At 42.5% G+C, this 17,314-nt stretch overlaps 1 protein-coding gene across 3 annotated transcripts; it reads right to left on the reverse strand.

The window, feature by feature from the left end:
• Window positions 1-1,164: 1,164 nt before the first annotated feature.
• On the reverse strand, window positions 1,165-15,934 carry LOC135514649 (nucleotidyltransferase MB21D2). 3 transcript variants are annotated; one of them, XM_064938119.1, is made up of 2 exons: window positions 14,791-15,934; window positions 1,165-3,856 (listed from the first exon to the last, which is right to left on the reverse strand). In XM_064938119.1, exons 1-2 carry the CDS (start codon window positions 15,044-15,046, stop codon window positions 2,592-2,594), a joined length of 1,521 nt encoding a protein of 506 aa, XP_064794191.1. In that variant the 5' UTR covers window positions 15,047-15,934; the 3' UTR covers window positions 1,165-2,591. The 3 variants fall into 3 exon arrangements, 1 of the variants encoding a protein (XP_064794191.1); XR_010451710.1 differs by lacking the exon at window positions 1,165-3,856 and adding an exon at window positions 10,816-11,830 and having other exon boundaries at window positions 14,791-14,881; XR_010451711.1 differs by lacking the exon at window positions 1,165-3,856 and adding an exon at window positions 10,816-11,826 and having other exon boundaries at window positions 14,791-14,877.
• Window positions 15,935-17,314: the final 1,380 nt, after the last annotated feature.

Genomic DNA, 17,314 nt, shown 5'->3' on the forward strand with positions numbered 1-17,314 from the left:
GTGTACACCTGGCTTTACATATCTGTGCCTACATGCACCTTATTCGGTCACATAAAGAAGCCAAAACCTATGTAATTACATTGCAATTGAATACATAGCTACAACTTGTTATACAACTGTAATACCTGTTTGTGTCATGTACAATTGCAAGGATTTGTACAATAACTCACAATGGAGACAATTTGCATTCTTAATGCTGAGTGCCAAGCAGAAAGGCATCAGATCCCATTTTTTCAGTCTTTGGTATGACTCGATCTGGGATCGAACCCTCAACCTTCCCATTTAGGATGGACACCAAGGCAACCGAGTTAGTGTTTACAAATGTAATGTATATAAAAATGTAAATGAGTGCACAAACTACAAATAGGTATACTGTAATGACAGGACCTAGAACCATGCAAAGTGGGACCCATTTTTCATATCACAGTGAGATCATGTAATGCACATGTCAAACTCATTCCACGGAGGTCCGAGTCTCTGCGAGTTTTCGCTCCTCCCTTGTACTTGATTGATGAAATAAGGCCACTAGTTAGTAAGTAACTCCCCTCACCTGGTTGTCTAGGTCTTAATTGAAAGGAAATAATCAAAGTCCAGCTGACACTAGGCCCTCCATGGAATCATTTTGTCACCCCTGATGTAACTGATATAATTTGAATACAAAGAGCCTGACAATAGTGTGGGATCCTGTACATCTTTATTCATCACACAAATTGATATTGTTTGCAACATACTGTATCATGAATGTGCATCAGACAAGCAACTGTTAAATGTTATACAAATTGTTTAATCAATTATTTTCAAGCAGTTTCTCTTTAGAGTTGTTGTTAAATATGTTTAATTACATTTTAGCTTGATTATAGTGTTACCATCTACACATAATTTGATTTGATCATTGGATCACTTGCTCTCCCTCTCATACAGTATGGTCACATTTCAGGCTAACTACATTGCAGATATTGCATTGCATCAACCCATGGTCAATCGATTTGAACAGACAGGCATCAGATTGCTCATATGATGTGATATGACATCTTATATGATGTGATATGACAGCGTTGTGAGATTTCGCAGGCATCTGCAACGTAGTCAGCCCAGTATGCAGCCAGTATGCCTTTAGAAAGGCATAGAACACATTCTTCAGGCCACTCCAGTGATTAGTCCGAATTGATGGTAAGGCAGTGTGTTTTTTTATTTTATTATTTAACTAGGCAAGTCAGTTAAGAACAAATTTTATTTACAATGACGGCCTACCCCGGCCAAACCAAGACAACGCTGGGCCAATAGTGCGCCGCCCTATGGGACTCCCAATCATGGCCGGATGTGATGCAGCCTGGATTTGACCCAGGGACTGCAGTGATGCAATGAGATGCAGTGCCTTAGACCGCTGCGCCACTTGAGAGAAAATGATCCCTGCTGATGGTGAGGTTGCTCATTTAGTCCATGACAGGTTTGACTCAACAGGATTTGAAGAACCTCAGGCCATGCGATTCGTTGGTGCTGACAATGCCGCTGCCAGATTGGTCCATACAAATGATACAGGCAGGGTCCCACTGCTGTTTTACAATACTATGTACACAGTAGCTATGCCCATGTCCAATTAAAATACATAATTGTGTGTTTGTTCACTTAATTTGCATAACCAATCAATCATAAAACATTTCATAAGGTCAGCAGCAATATGGAAAATAAGAATCAGAGTCAAATGTTTCCAAGTTCCATATAACACAAACAAACAAAAGGACAAGGTCCCAGAGTTCTGGAATATCACAAATACGTAACAAATACACCATTTCACTGATCAGGAGTGTGTATGATGAGTGTTAGCACTTGTATGTGTGGTGTGGAGTGGTGTGGTGTTTGTGTGTGTGTGTTTTTGTTTACTAATTGCACTTGAGGATGAAGATATGTGTATCACATTGCCGGTCAGATATCTGCAGGTTTTTGGCATATTCTGGATACGTCTGGAACTGTTCACTATACACATAGGACATGGACATGAAAGCACAGAGCATGTAAAGTTAGAAACATCTTGTCATTGCGATACAACTTATTGGAATAACAACTCTAAACCAGTAGGTATTAATTCAGAGCATTTTGCCCAATAGAGAAAAAAAAGACCATTGACATTGCCTTCATAAAAGATATGCAACATTTCAGACTTCACATCACAACTTCCACCATAACTGTGTGCCTCTACATTCTGTGCAAAATAATATCAATTTCCACTCACACACATATCTACTCAACTCTTTATGTACAGTTATGGCGTTAGTACCATCAGTTCCCCTACAGGGACTAAGCCATTCCTTAACTTTCCGAGGAAAGACGCAGTACCTCTTCTTCCACCTGTTTCATGTAGTCCTGTAAAGGCCTTCTCAAGGTGACACGGGCACTGTAGGGTTGGTGGGGTGTGGGGACAGGTAAACAAAATGGGAAGACACCATCGCACAAAAGCACCTCACAATGCTCTGTGGCGACCGTTACTTGGGAAACCGACTAATTTGACGACTCGACCGATCGATCGATCTAGTCAAAAGGAGAATGGGTGATGTGGGGGGAGGAGAAGAATAGCTTTTTTCTATTTTGAAGTCTCAGAAGAACTTGTCGTCGATGCGGAAGTGCGGCCGCGTCACGTCATCGGGGTTGATGAACACCGAGATGGACTTTCCAGGGTTCTCTGTCACCAGCTGCTGCAGCTTCTTAGCCAAGCGGTCATCCGGCTGGTGCTCGCCGCCCGCGTCCGACTGTGGTGACGGCAGGTTTGAGGCACTGCCGCGCCAATGCAGTTCCAGGGTCAGTCGGTTGGCCGCCTTGGCGTGCTCAATGGTAGTGCGCAGGTGCTCGGCCGGGTCGGAGCGCACCGAGCTGAGCTTACGGGCGTGGAGCATGGCCATCTCGTCCGACAGGTGCTCCAGCATGTTGCACTGTGGGATGAAGTAGTTGGGGCACATCTTGTTGACCAGGCAGTTCTGCAGGTCGTCAATGAGGCCTAGCAGAAAGTGGGCTGAAAAGTCTTCCTGGGACAGGTAGGTGGCGGGGAGCCGATCGCAGGCCCACAACATCATGCTGCGCAGGTGGTAGGGGCTGATGGCCTTGGGCCTTGACAGCAGCTTGATAATGATGGCCTTGCAAGCCTGGTAGGCCTGCATCAGGCTGGCCGAGATGCACTTCTTGAGCTGCACTTCGCTGCGGGCGAAAGACAGGCGCCACTCATTCTCCTTACGGCCCTTGTGGGAGCAGGCAGGCACCAGGTAGAAGCCGCTGATCACCTCCTCCTCTGTGATCTTGCCGTCCCAGAAGTGGTTCTCCATCAGCCAGCTCTGGGCCACTGCTGGCCATCCCTTGAAGGAGACCACAGGCACGATGTCATAGAGCATGCGGCTGCTGCCCACGCCCAGGATGACGGAGATGATTGTCCCGTTCCGCTCCACCTTCTCCACGCGGGGCATGCCGCGCTGGGGCTTCTTCTGGATCTCCACCAGGACCACGCTGATGGACTCATAGAACCAGTCAGCCACCAGTGTGGGTGAGAAGAAGTAGTTGGTGGCGCCATTGATGTGATCTACCACTGTGCAGCAGTCCTTCCACTTGTTGATGGTGCCCTCGTCGAAGAGGCGCAGGCTCAGCCACGAGTGGCACAGGGCTGAGTGGCGCATGTCCAGAGTGACCGGCTGGTTGCGGTCGTGCAGCTTGAGTGCAGGCACAAGGAGGGTAAAGTCCATGTCATAGTCGGTGCCACGAGCATAAACACTCAGCTCGTCTAGGTCCATGTCGACCACGCCCTCCCGCACACCACCTGACAGCAGCAGGTACTCGTTGGCCACAGGGAGCTTCTGGTCCAGTTTCTGCACCATACCTGATGGGAGAAGAATAAAGGGGGATTAATAGTGGCCTGTGTGGTCCAGCGGTTAGAGTTGGCATGGGTTCGAATCCGGCCCACTGCCCTTAGACTCAACCTCCTCCAACCTTTCCTGTCTTTCCTTGCCTGTCCTATCTGTTCAATAAAAATGACAAAAATACAAAAGGAGTGAGACTGTCCCACTCCTTAAAAAATAGGGGGGTGAATAGACAGCATATAGCTAGCCTATGATTAGGTTTTAACAGTGCAAATTCTCTGTAATAAGGTAGCCTATGCCATTCAAAAGGAATGAGCATTACACCAAGGCCTGTACTCTGGAGCGGGGTCCGTCTTGGTCTGGGGCAGTGTGACACAGCATCATCGGACTGAACTTGTTGTCACTGCAGGCAATCTCAACGCTGTGCGTTACAGGGAGACATCCTCCTCCCTCATGTGGTACCCTTCCTGCAGGCTCATACTGACATGACTTCCCAGCATGACAATGCCACCAGCCATACTGCTTGTTCTGCTTGATCCTGCAAGGCAGGAATGTCAGTGTTCTGCCAGCACATCTGGGACCTGTTGGTTTGGAGGTTGAGGGCTAGGGCCATTCCCCCCTTAAATATCTGTGAACTTGCAGGTGCCTTGGTGGAAGAGTGGGGTAACATCTCACAGCAAGAACTGGTAAATCTGGCGCAGTCCATGAGGAGGAGATGCACTGCATTACTTAATGCAGCTGGTGGCCACACCAGATACTGACTGTTACTTTTGATTTTGACCCCCCTTTGTTCAGGGACACATTATTCAACATCTGTTAGTCACATGTCTGTGGAACTTGTTCAGTGAATCTTGTTATGTTCATACAAATATTTACACATGTTAAGTTTGCTGAAAATAAAGTTGACAGTGAGGACGTTTCTTTTTTGCAGAGTTTAGTTCCTTTTCATACATTTTTAATCTGTGAAATCAACATGGTTTAATTGAATCAATTAGTGAAGATTGAGCAGCTTGCTGTGGAACGGTTAAGATGTGACTGAAATTTCACAGGTGGGGAGAGAGCGGTGGACATGGAGGGGGCTTGGCTTGAGTCATGACAGTTGTATTTGTAACTAAACATAACATCATTAACCAGTTCTCAAGATTTGAAAAAAAAATAAAGTCCTGTCCCGGAACACTAGAGATCACTTTCGTGCCCGGTTTTGGTTTTGCTCCTCAAAATGTTTTGTTATTTTTCTGTTCTGTTCCCTGAACCGGTTCCAACCCGATACATTTACATTAAATAATATTAACACAGGCTAAATAAATCTCCCCTGTCATAGTCATCCTACCATCCCATAACATTTCAGATGTAAAAAAATTACTTGCCATTATCTTATGCATTGTTGGCCTCTGGGTTCTGTGTGCACTGCACTGGAATGAGCTAGCCTAGCATGCTCCGTTAGCATCGGCTGAGTTTATTTATGTGGACTGCAGTGCTCTGTCTCTTTTTTCTCTCTTCCTCTTCACTGATTCCAGAAAGTGTCTGTTCCCTCTCAGCAGCCATAATCCCCAACATAAGAGACGGGCCCGAGTGGCTCAGCGCTGTGGTCTACTGTCACTGTTTGTTTGAGACACTGTGCCTTTGGGACACTAAGCGCAAGAAGCTTAAGTGTGTAGGCCTACAGTGCAAGTGTGTGTGTGTGGGCTTGTATTACTGTCTTTGAGGGTACCGGAAATCCCTAAAAGTCCCCACAAGGATAGTAAAACCAGGAAAATTCTCCCTTGTGGGGCCATTTCCCAGGTCTCCACGAGGACAAAGACTATTTTAAGTTTAGGGGTTAGCTTTTGGTTTAAAGTTACAATTAGAGTTAGGGTTAAGAGTCCGGGTAAGGATTAGGTTTAGGGATAATAGGATTTTGAACGGAAATAAATGTTTTACTGTCCTCACAAGGACAGTATAACATATGCTGAGTGAGTGAGTGAGTGAGTGTGAGAGAGAGAGAGAGAGAGGGACTGTGCGACTCTGAGTCTGTGTGTGTGTGAGACTGTGTGTCGGTCTGCTGCTCTTTTGCTCACATCATCTTTTGCTCACATCATCTGAGTGAGTTTTCATGGTGTCCAGTTTTCTGCACTGCTGCTGAACCAGTACACCACCACAACAGTTAGCCTAATATGCCAGTCAACTCAAAGTTATTCAAATTAGTGCAGTGATATTCAAACCTTTTCAGCGGGGACCCTATTTCTTCCTGAATTTTTTTTTGATTTTTATATCAACAAAACAAACAGAAATCATTACATTTTAATGAAACCAATAAATACATTTACTAAAAAATATATATATTTTTTTCATCTTTCTCAAAAACTTCTGTATATTGTCCCATACAATGATCTGTCATCTTAATTGTTTTATTTAAAAAAATGGTGACACCACTGTAGTTCCCCCGCGACCCCAGTAGGGGTCATGACCAGACTTTGAATGCCACTGAGTTAGTGGGCACGTTTGAGTGATAAGGCTAAAGCAACCGACGAGACGAAAGCCGAGGATTGAAGTCAGGGGAGGTTCAACCGTGATAGCCGAACACTGACGTGGTTTTCCAACAGCAAGGCTCAGATCAATATGGCAGTGTTGACATTGTTTATGAAAGTTTTTCTTGTTGAAATAAATGCCACCAACCACCATATCACACACTCACAAATGGAAATATGTGTGTGTTCATTGTACAATGAATTATTGAGAGAGAATCAAATATCACATTAATTTGTATATCCACTGCTATATATGAAATGCGGGAAAGTTAGTTCCTGTTTCAGCCATGTCATAGGGTGGAGTACAATTGGCCCAGCGTCGTCAGGGTTAAGGGAGGGTTTGGCCGGGGGGCTTTACTTGGCTCATCACGCTCTAGCACCTCCTTGTGGCAGGGCGGGCGACTGCAGGCTGACCCTGGTTGGCAGTCGAAAGGTGTTTCCTCTGACACATTGGTGCGGGTGGCTTCCGGATTGAGCGGGCAGGTGTTAAGAAGCGCGGTGTGGCGGGTCATGTTTTGGAGGACACATGACTCGACCTTCGAGCCCATTGAGAAGTTGCAGCGCTGAGACAAGATCGAAATTGGGGAGAAAAGGGGGGTTAAAAAATATGACAACTCATTCTGGTCGCAACTGATACCTCTATCTGACCACCTCGTCATAATTCTGACCACTAAATTGTGTTAGGACTCAGCAAATAAATAAAACGTCCCTTTTTCAGGACACTGTCTTTCAAATATAATTCGTAAAAATCCAAATAACTTCACAGATCTTAATTGTAAAGGGTTTAAACACTGTTTCCCATGCTTGTTCAATAAACCATAAACAATTAATGAACATGCACCTGTGGAACGGTCATTAAGACACTAACAGCTTACAGACGATAGGCAATTAAGGTCACAGTTATGAAAACTTAGGACACGAAAGAAGCCTATCTACTGACTCAAGGCTCCTCCTCATCTACGTGAACGTGCCTTAGGCATGCTGCAAGGAGGAATGAGGACTGCAGATGTGGCCAGAGCAATAAATTCCAATGTCCGTACGGTGAGACGCCTAAAACAGAGCAACAGGGAGACAGAACAGACAACTGATCGTCCTCACAGTGGCAGGCCACGTATAACAACACCTGCACAGGATAGGTACATCCAAACATCACACCTGCGGGACAGGTACAGGATGGCAACAACAACTGCCCGAGTTACACCAGAAATGCACAATCCCTCCATCAGTGCTCAGACTGTCCGCAATAGGCTGAGAGAGGCTGGACTGAGGGCTTGTAGGCCTGTTGTAAGGCAGGTCCTCACCAGACATCACCGGCAACAATGTCACCTATGGGCACAAACCCACCGTCGCTGGACCAGACAGGACTGGCAAAAAGTGCTCTTCACTGACAAGTCGCGGTGTTGTCTCACCAGGGGTGATGGACAGATTTGAGTTTATCATCGAATGAATGAGTGTTACACCGAGGCCTGTACTCTGGAGAGGGATCAATTTGGAGGTGGAGGGTCCGTCATGGTCTGGGGCAGTGTGTCACAGCATCTTTGGACTGAGCTTGTGTAATGGCTAGCTAGTTAGCGGTGGTGCACACTAATTTCAGTCGGTGACGTCACTTGCTCTGAGACCTTGAAGAAGTTGTTCCCCTTGCTCTGCAAGGGCCACGGCTTTTGTGGCGCGATGGGTAACGATTAGAGGTCGACCGATTAATCGGAATGGACGATTAATTTGGGCCGATTTCAAGTTTTCATAACAATCAGAAATCGGTACTTTTGGCCACCATTTTTCTTTTTACACCTTTATTCAATCTTTATTTAACTAGGCAAGTCAGTTAAGACCACATTCTTATTTTCAATGACGGCCTAGGAACGGTGGGTTAACTGCCTCGTTCAGGAGCAGAACGACAGATTTCTACCTTGTCAGCTCGGGGGATTCAATCTTGCAACCTTACAGTTAACTAGTCCAACGCTCTAACCATCTGATTACATTGCACTCCACGAGGAGACTGCCTGTTACGTGAATGCAGTAAGCCAAGGTAAGTTGCTAGATAGCATGAAACTTATCTTATAAAAAACAATCAATCATAATCACTAGTTAACTACACATGGTTGATGATATTACTAGTTTATCTAGCGTGTCCTGCGTTGCATATAATCGATGCGGTGCCCATTCGTAAAAAAAGGACTTCGTTGCTCCAATGTGTACCTAACCATAAACATCAATGCCTTTCTTAAAATCAATACTCAGAAGTATATATTTTTAAACCTGCGTATTTAGCTAAAAGAAATCCAGGTTAGCAGGCAATATTAACCAGGTGAAATTGTGTCACTTCTCTTGCGTTCATTGCACGCAGAGTCAGTGTATATGCAACAGTTTGGGCCGCCTAATTTGCCAGAATTTTACGTAACTATGACATAACATTGAAGGTTGTGCAATGTAACAGGAATATTTAGACTTATGGACGCCACCCGTTAGATAAAATACGGAACGGTTCCGTATTTCATTGAAAGAATAAACATCTTGTTTTCGAGATGAGTTTCTGGATTTGGCCTTATTAATGACATAAGGCTCATATTTCTGTGTGTTATCATGTTATAACTAAGTCTATGATTTGATAGAGCAGTCTGACTGAGAGGTGGTAGGCACCAGCAGGCTCGTAAGCATTCATTCAAACAGCACTTTAGTGCGTTTGCCAGCAGCTGTTTATGACTTCAAGCCTATCAACTCTCGAGATTAGGCTGGTGAAACCGATGTGAAATGGCTAGCTAGTTAGCGGGGTGCGCGCTCATAGCGTTTCAAACGTCACTCACTCTGAGACTAGTTGTTCCCCTTGCTCTGCATGGGTAATGCATGGGTAATGCTGCTTCGAGGGTGGCTGTTGTCGTTGTGTTCCTGGTTCAAGCCCAGAGAGGAGTGAGGAGAGGGATGGAAGCTATACTGTTACACTGGCAATACTAAAGTGCCTATAAGAACATCCAATAGTCAAAGGTTAATGAAATACAAATGGTACAGAGAGAAATAGTCCTATAATTCCTATAATAACTACAACCTAAAACTTCTTACCTGGGAATATTGAAGACTCATGTTAAAAGGAACCACCAGCTTTTATATGTTCTCATGTTCTGAGTAAGGAACTTAAACGTTAGCTTTCTTAGATGGCACATATTGCACTTTTAATTTCTTCTCCAACACCTTGTTTTTGCATTATTTAAACCAAATTGAACATGTTTCATTATTTATTTGAGGCTAAATTGATTTTATTTATGTATTATATTGAGTTCAAATAAGTGTTCATTCAGTATTGTTGTAATTGTCATTACAAATACTTAAAAAAAATAATAATAATTGTTTTTTTTTTTAAGTAAAAAAATAAATAAATAAAAATAATAATAATTCGCCCGATTAATCGGTATCGGTTTTTTTTGGGTCCTCCAATAATCGGTATTGGCGTTCAAAAATCATAATCAGTCGACCTCTAGTATCGATGCTTCGTGGGTGTCAGTTGTCTATGTGGGCAGAGGGTCCCTGGTTCAAGCCCAGGTAGGGGCGAGAAGAGGGAAGGAATCTATACTGTTACATTGGTGCCGTGACCCGGATCACTGGTTGCTGCGGAAAAGGAGGAGGTCAAAAGGGGGGTGAGTGTAACCGATGTGAAATGGCAAGCTAGTTAGCAGTGGTGTGCACTAATAGCGTTTCAGTCGGCGACATCATTTGCTCTGAGGCCTTGAAGTAGTTGTTCCCTTGCTCTGCTGTGGCTTTTGTGGCGCGATGGGTAACGATGCTTCGTGGGTGTCAGTTGTCTATGTGGATCAGTTGTCTCCCTGGTTCAAGCCCAGGTAGGGGCGAGGAGAGGGACGGAAGCTATACTGTTACACTTGTTGTCATTGCAGGCAATCTCAACGCTGTGCGTTACCGGGAAGACATCCTCCTCCCTCATGGGGTACCCTTCCTACAGGCTCATCCTGACATGACTCTCCAGCATGACAATGCCACCAGCCATACTGCTTGTTACTGTGCGTTACCGGGAAGACATCCTCCTCCCTCATGGGGTACCCTTCCTACAGGCTCATCCTGACATGACTCTCCAGCATGACAATGCCACCAGCCATACTGCTTGTTCTGTGCGTTATTTCCTGCAAGACCGCCAGCGAAGAGCCCTTATCTCAATCCCATTGAGCACATCTGGGATCGGAGGGTGAGGGCTAGGGCCATTCCCCCCCAGAAATGTCCAGAAACTTGCAGGTGCCTTGCTGGAAGTGTGGGGTAACATCTCACAGCAAGAACTGGCAAATCTGGTGCAATCCATGAGGAGATGCACTGCAGTACTTAATGCAGCTGGTGGTCACACCAGATACTGACCGTTACATTATTCAATTTTTGTTAGTCACATGTCTGTGGAACTTGTTCAGTTCATGTCTCAGTTGTTGAATCTTGTTATGTTCATACAAATATTTATAAGAACAGTTGACAGTGACAAGACGTTTATTTTTTTGCTGAGTTTATTATGTAGGCTACAGGTCATAGTTAAGACCTCATCACAACCTGATAATAACCACCTGACTACAGCTTATTACCTACTGTAAAAAGGATTGCAAAGGATAAAGTTGGATATTGAAAAGCTTGTTCGTTACATTTCTATTTGTTTCCATAGGCACCAATTAAAGTTTCAATCTGCAACATATTCTTACATTTAAAATAGATCAAGCAATGGCAAAAAAAACAATCTACATCACAATTCTTTGCACATCTGGACAGTAATTGTTTCATAATTAACCCACAGACATTGCATGCATAGAAAGACTTGCACATTGAGATTTTTATTAATGCCTAATAAGAGTGGTGTAATCAGGTAGATCCTCATCGAGGACCGCAGAGAAGGCGATCTGGAGCATAGTGGCCTTCTTGAATAGTGGTGTGATGGGTCAGATCTGCAGTGAAGAGAATAAGCGACTTACAACTTTATCAATTTGAGATTTTAAAAGAAAACTAGAAAAAGGATTTTCCTGAAAACTTTGTGTACTCAGCTGGCTAAAAGTATTTCTGTGGTACTTGTTGAAGTTACAGTTATAGCTTAGAGAGGTCTTCAAAAAAGAGCAACTTGCTCATATACATACTTTGCATCCTCCTCCACCACAGCGGTCTGGGACATATTTTAGGATTTTACAGAGGGCCCATAACACATCAACCACCCGAGTTTCCCGGCTTTTCATGACTCTTACTGTAAGCATTTTGCACACGTTTTCTAAAGTTATTGTGATCATCATCACTCTGTCCGTCTCTCCCACACACATACACAGACAGAGAGAGACATACAGCAACACCGTCATTAGCTAAACAGATTTAAAAATGTCAAAATGTTAGCTAGCTGCAGGAGGTAAAAATGTTAACTTACCATGTCCATGGATGATAAGCGAGAGAGCTAATGTTAGCTAGCTAAAATTAGCCGGCTAGCAAAATTTCTCATGAAGTTCTTCTCCCCAACAAACCGCCGCCTTACTTACAAAAGTAAAACAAGAATGCAGGAGAATGTTATCAAAGTTGTTTGTGCATATTTCGAAACTGTCATTGTTTTCCAGCTGTGTTGTTGCGTAACCTACCAGGCGCTCTCAATGATGCTTGAGCAATGCGCTTGATTGCTCAAGCTGCCTGCACCGCACACGGAGATCTATTGCTGCTAGCACCGATTCCAATCCAAATTTTAGTTGGAACAGATATGCCTACCTCCTCATTTAGCTACTGACATTAAAATAACAATGCGTGCAGTAATTTGAATTGCTCAAAAGCCTTAAGAGACAATATAATTGTCAGGGTCAAATTCAGGTGCAATAATGTTTGATTATTTGACTATTTAAATAAATGGAATAAATATAGGGGTTTGTAAATACTGGTGGATTGTAGTAGGATATTGAAATAAAATATAGGCCTAAGTGTTTTTTTGTTAAATTCTGAACAAATCTAAATTGCATTCAGTGGAACAGAAGAAAATGCACAGCACAATAAAAAAAACTGTTACCGTTAAAAGACACACAGCAAGCTACCAGATATTATTAATTTAAAAAACAATATTTCATTGTACTGAAGTTTTACTGTATTTTAACGGCAGTACATTTTTGTCATGGTAGGCATATACTATATTATAGTGAATGTTTATCTTACATGCTGGTAGCCTAGAACAAATATTATGGAAGTGAATGTGCACTTTTCAATTCGGTGGACTGCAACTACGAAAAGCATTGCCATAGCATGTTTTTGATTTTAGTACATTTAAAACTTCTTGATACTACCCATCCCGCATGCGGGAGCGTAGTCATAGCCTCAAACTAATTAGCATAACGCAGCGGACATAAATCTTCCTAGAAAATTGTCCTATTCATGAAAATCACAAATGAAATTTATTGAGACACAGCTTAGCCTTTTGTTAATCACACTGTCATCTCAGATTTTCAAAATATACTTTACAGCCAACGCTAGACAAGCATTTGTGTAAGTTTATCATGGCATAATGCTATGCTAGGCTCTGCTGGCAGCAGGCAACATTTTCACGAAAAATAAGAAAAGCAATCAAATTAAATCATTTACCTTTGAAGAACTTCGGATGTTTTCACTCAGGAGACTACCAGTTAGATAGCAAATGTTCCTTTTTTCCAAAAATATTATTTTTGTAGGCGAAATAGCTCCCATTTGTTTGTCACCAGAAAATGCGGTCACTACAATGCCAAACTTTTTTCCAAATTAGCTCCATAATATCGACAGAAACATGGCAAACGTTGTTTAGAATCAATCCTCAAGGTGTTTTTCACATAACAATTCGATCCGTCGGGGCAATTGGTTTCTCATAAGAAGCGATTGGAAAAATGGCTACTTGTGTACTTTACGCAAGATTTTCTGCGGGAGCCACCAATTAAAGTTTCAATCTGCAACATATTCTTACATTTAAAATAGATCAAGCAATGGCAAAAAAAACAATCTACATCACAATTCTTTGCACATCTGGACAGTAATTGTTTCATAATTAACCCACAGACATTGCATGCATAGAAAGACTTGCACATTGAGATTTTTATTAATGCCTAATAAGAGTGTGGTCCCTTACGGCTATTCTTCAACATAAATGCGTAACAATACGTCACAATGCTGTAGACACCTTGGGGAATACGTAGAAAAACGTAAGCTCATTCGTAGCTCATTCACAGCCATATAAGGAGTCATTGGCATGAGGCGGTTTTAAAAAATGCGGCACTTCCTGATTGGATTTTTATCTGGGTTTCGCCTGTAACATCAGTTCTGTTGCACTCACAGACAATATCTTTGCAGTTTTGGAAACGTCAGAGTGTTTTCTATCCAAAGCTTATATGCATAGTCGAGCATCTTTTCGTGACAAAATATCTTGTTTAAAACGGGAACGTTTTTTTATCCAAAAATGAAAATACTGCCCCCTAGTTACAAAAGGTTAAAGCATAGATCCTCTAAATTAGGAACCATCTCTGATAGTTATAGGGGCGCAGAGACTGTCACACATTTTAGTTTGCTAATGACCTAGCAAATTCGATGCCTTGGAGGTGAAATATAAAACATTTTTAACTGGTATTTCATCGACTGCCGGATAAAACGTAAAATGGCCCTACTCCTGAAAAAGTTAATCGGACCGGACAAACTGTACTCGGCCCGAGTACCATTAGCCTTAGCCTAAGGTAATATGATTATCCCGGACTCTGGAAGAGCTCCGCCCGCATGAAGCCCCCTGAGTCCGAGTCTCAAACGGAATAGGCCCAGCTTCTTGACTGGGTCCATGAGAACCTAACCCGCTTTGGTGCGCTCTGCCAGCTGTTATTTGCCAACTGTTCGAAACGGAATCATGCAAACCCTTCTGGAAAAGAACATTACTACAATTTGTATAATTGTAATGGTTCCAGTGTCATATATTCAATGGGTGCATGGCCCACAAACACTATGCACGTTTATTAATTGAGTAGCATTTAGATAACTGGTCAGTAGGTCGATCAGATGAATACATATTTTCATGACATCATGAAAAAAACGTATTTTGGATTAAATCTGGTTGTTATGTGGGTATAAAACCTCCCGACCAGATTTCCACCATGCTGTATGCCTTCGAGCATTAGCAATCACAGACAGTTTGCGGGCAGTGCAGCCCTATGAATGATGTAAGGCTAAAATAATGAATTATTATATTGTTCAATTTATCTAGGACTGGACAATGATGGGTCAGAGATTAGATAGATATTCGGGATTTATAGTCAGCCTCTTGATTTGATCTCTATCTACACTGATAGATTTGAAACAGCACACTTGCTTTTATTATTGCATCCATTCACCACTGATCAAACTAGCGGACTGTCATAAATACGTTTCGCATAATACATTTTTAAAAATCTGCCTCATTCTAGTAAAATGTCAGCTAAACAGACGTGATTTTCCCACCCACAATTTCTTACCGAGCATGGAGAAAATGAAATCCTTGGCGGTGTGAATCTCGAGCGCTCGCTGGTCGTCATATTCTCGCTGATCGTGTTTACTAAATTCCACAATCAATCGGTTCAAATCCTCGATTCTGGCACCGGACCTGAAATCGAGCTCGGGGTAGCTTGGGATGATCTTGTTGTTGTTGTTCGTGGAGCTGGGAGTAGCAGTGGGGCTGTTTCCCAAGCTATTTACTGACCCAGCCCGGCTGGTTAGCGCAGGGGCCGCCATGTTTGCAAGATATAAAAAAAAAAACAGCAATGTGAACGCAGGCGTCCCAAGGCCCCACACTGGCTACCTCGGCTTCAATTCAGAACATCGGCCGCTGCTTGCACCAAACAAATCGGAGGTCCTTTAAATTTTATGCGGGGTGTGCAAAGTGCTCTCATCGGCGTGGCTGTGGTTCAATGACTGTTGGGGATGGCTGTCGAATCGTAGGCAAAGTAATTGTCATAGCTAATGTGAGAGTGATGAAGTCAAGTCGATGATGGTGCTGATGATGACGCTAGCCGAATCAGCTCCTCCAGAGCGACGAAGGAATTGCACCGGCACACGTACGTAGCTGATACGTTGCCCAGCCTATTATCTGACATATGTTTGAAAGACCATCTTTAAAGTTTTATGGCAGACTACACCAATTGGTGTATTGCCGCCAACTACTACACGGGGTATTGAAACAAAACAAAAATACTATTCCATTGATGGTTGTTTAAATACATAACTCCATAACTCCTCCTCCCACTCCTTCAGTCACATTCAAATAACGTCCTTACACAGGCGCAGGTACCCGTGAGGAAGGAGCATTAATCGAAAGGATTCCTTGTAACGCTCAGCCGCACTCACAATGATGCCTACTTTCTCCGATTTGCTCTCCTTTTGCGCTGTGCAGTTCATAACCAAATTAAAAGTCCAGGTTCTTAACATGCAACATGTCACCGAGATAAAAACAGTTTCAAGTTGGATATTCGCGCAATAGCTATCAAATCACTTGAGCCACAGCCTCCAAATAAGTGTCATGATGTTGGAAAAATTGCACACAACATTGCACATGTCTTATTTTCACGATTTGGACATTAATTCGCTTTCCAAAGCTAATAAACACGTGGAAATGTGAGCCGCATTTTGTATTCCGAGTTGAATTAGTTAGGGAGCGTAAACAAAGTACAAACTTTTTTACATTCGAATTTCTATAGCTCCTGGTCATGTGACCTAATGACTTCAAAGAAGGTTCAGAATGTCCACTGACTACCCTTCTATATTGCACACCCTTTAGTTTGTCCATTTTCATCTCACATGATTTTACATTAATTTTTCAAAATTCTAAATGTCAATAGCTCCTCATTCATGTGACCTACTGACTTCAAACACGGTTCAGAATGTCCACTGACTATCCTTCTATATTACACACCCTTTTGTTTGTCCATTTTCATCTCACATGATTTTACATTAATATGTCTCATTTTAATATTTCTAGAGCTCCTTGGTCATGTGACCTAATAACTTCAACCAAGGTTCAGAATGTACACTCAGTGAGCCTACACATTGCAAACCCTTTAGTTTGTCCATTTTCATCTCACACGTTTTTACACACATTTTTCAAAATGTAGAATTTCAATAACTCCTTGGTCATGTTACCTAGTGACTTCAAACAAGGTTCAGAATGTCCACTCAGTGGGCCTACATATTGCACACATTTTAGTTTGTCCATTTTCATCTCACATGATTTTACATGAATTTTTCAACATTTAAAGTTTCAATTGCTCCTTGGTAATGTGACCTAATGACTTCAAACAAGGTTCAGAATGTCCACTGACTACCCGTCTATATTGCACACCCTTTAGTTTGTCCATTTTCATCTCACATGTTTTTAGATTAATTTTTCAAAATGTAGAATTTCAATAGCTCCTTTGTCATGTGACCTAGTGATTTCAAACAAGGTTCAGAATGTCCACTCAGTGGGCCTATACATTGCACACCATTTAGTTTGTCCATTTTCATCTCACATGATTGTACATTAATTTAAAAAAATCTAGAATTTCAATAGCTCCTTGGTTATATGACCTAGTGACCTCAAACAAGGTTCAGAATGTCCACTGACAATGCCTTCATATCTCACTCTGATGTTTGTCTACATTCCTCACGTGCTATTAGACTTAAATCTGTAAGCTTTACAGGCCATCTACACCAAAAAATAAAATAGAGTTTTTGACCGAATTGTCACATAACAGCTAACCATTCATTATTGAAAATATTACTATCAAACCTGCATTACAAAGACCCTGCAGATGAAGGTGTCCTACTATATGGTGTGAGTTATTTCCCCTCCTTTCCACTTTATGTCCACCCAGTCATCTTTTCCTTGGCAGGATCTTCTCATTTTGAAGTACTCTCTTTTTATGTAAACATAATGGAATTCTGATTAGTTATAGGCAAATGAATACACAGGACAAATTTGTATGCTGTTATCCTTATCACTATAATCTAGTAGTAATTTAGTAG

Source organism: Oncorhynchus masou, chromosome 26, assembly GCF_036934945.1.
Source record: "Oncorhynchus masou masou isolate Uvic2021 chromosome 26, UVic_Omas_1.1, whole genome shotgun sequence".
NCBI classification, from domain to species: domain Eukaryota; kingdom Metazoa; phylum Chordata; class Actinopteri; order Salmoniformes; family Salmonidae; genus Oncorhynchus; species Oncorhynchus masou.

What these genes read in the sequence shown, in the direction of transcription:
- LOC135514649 (XM_064938119.1), bottom strand. Translation starts at nt 15,046, where the DNA reads ATGGCGGCCCCTGCGCTAACCAGCCGGGCTGGGTCAGTAAATAGCTTG. An exon ending in TTTCATTTTCTCCATGCTCG is followed by an intron (nt 3,857 to 14,790) that starts GTAAGAAATTGT and finishes TTCTCCCATCAG; the next exon opens with GTATGGTGCAGAAACTGGAC.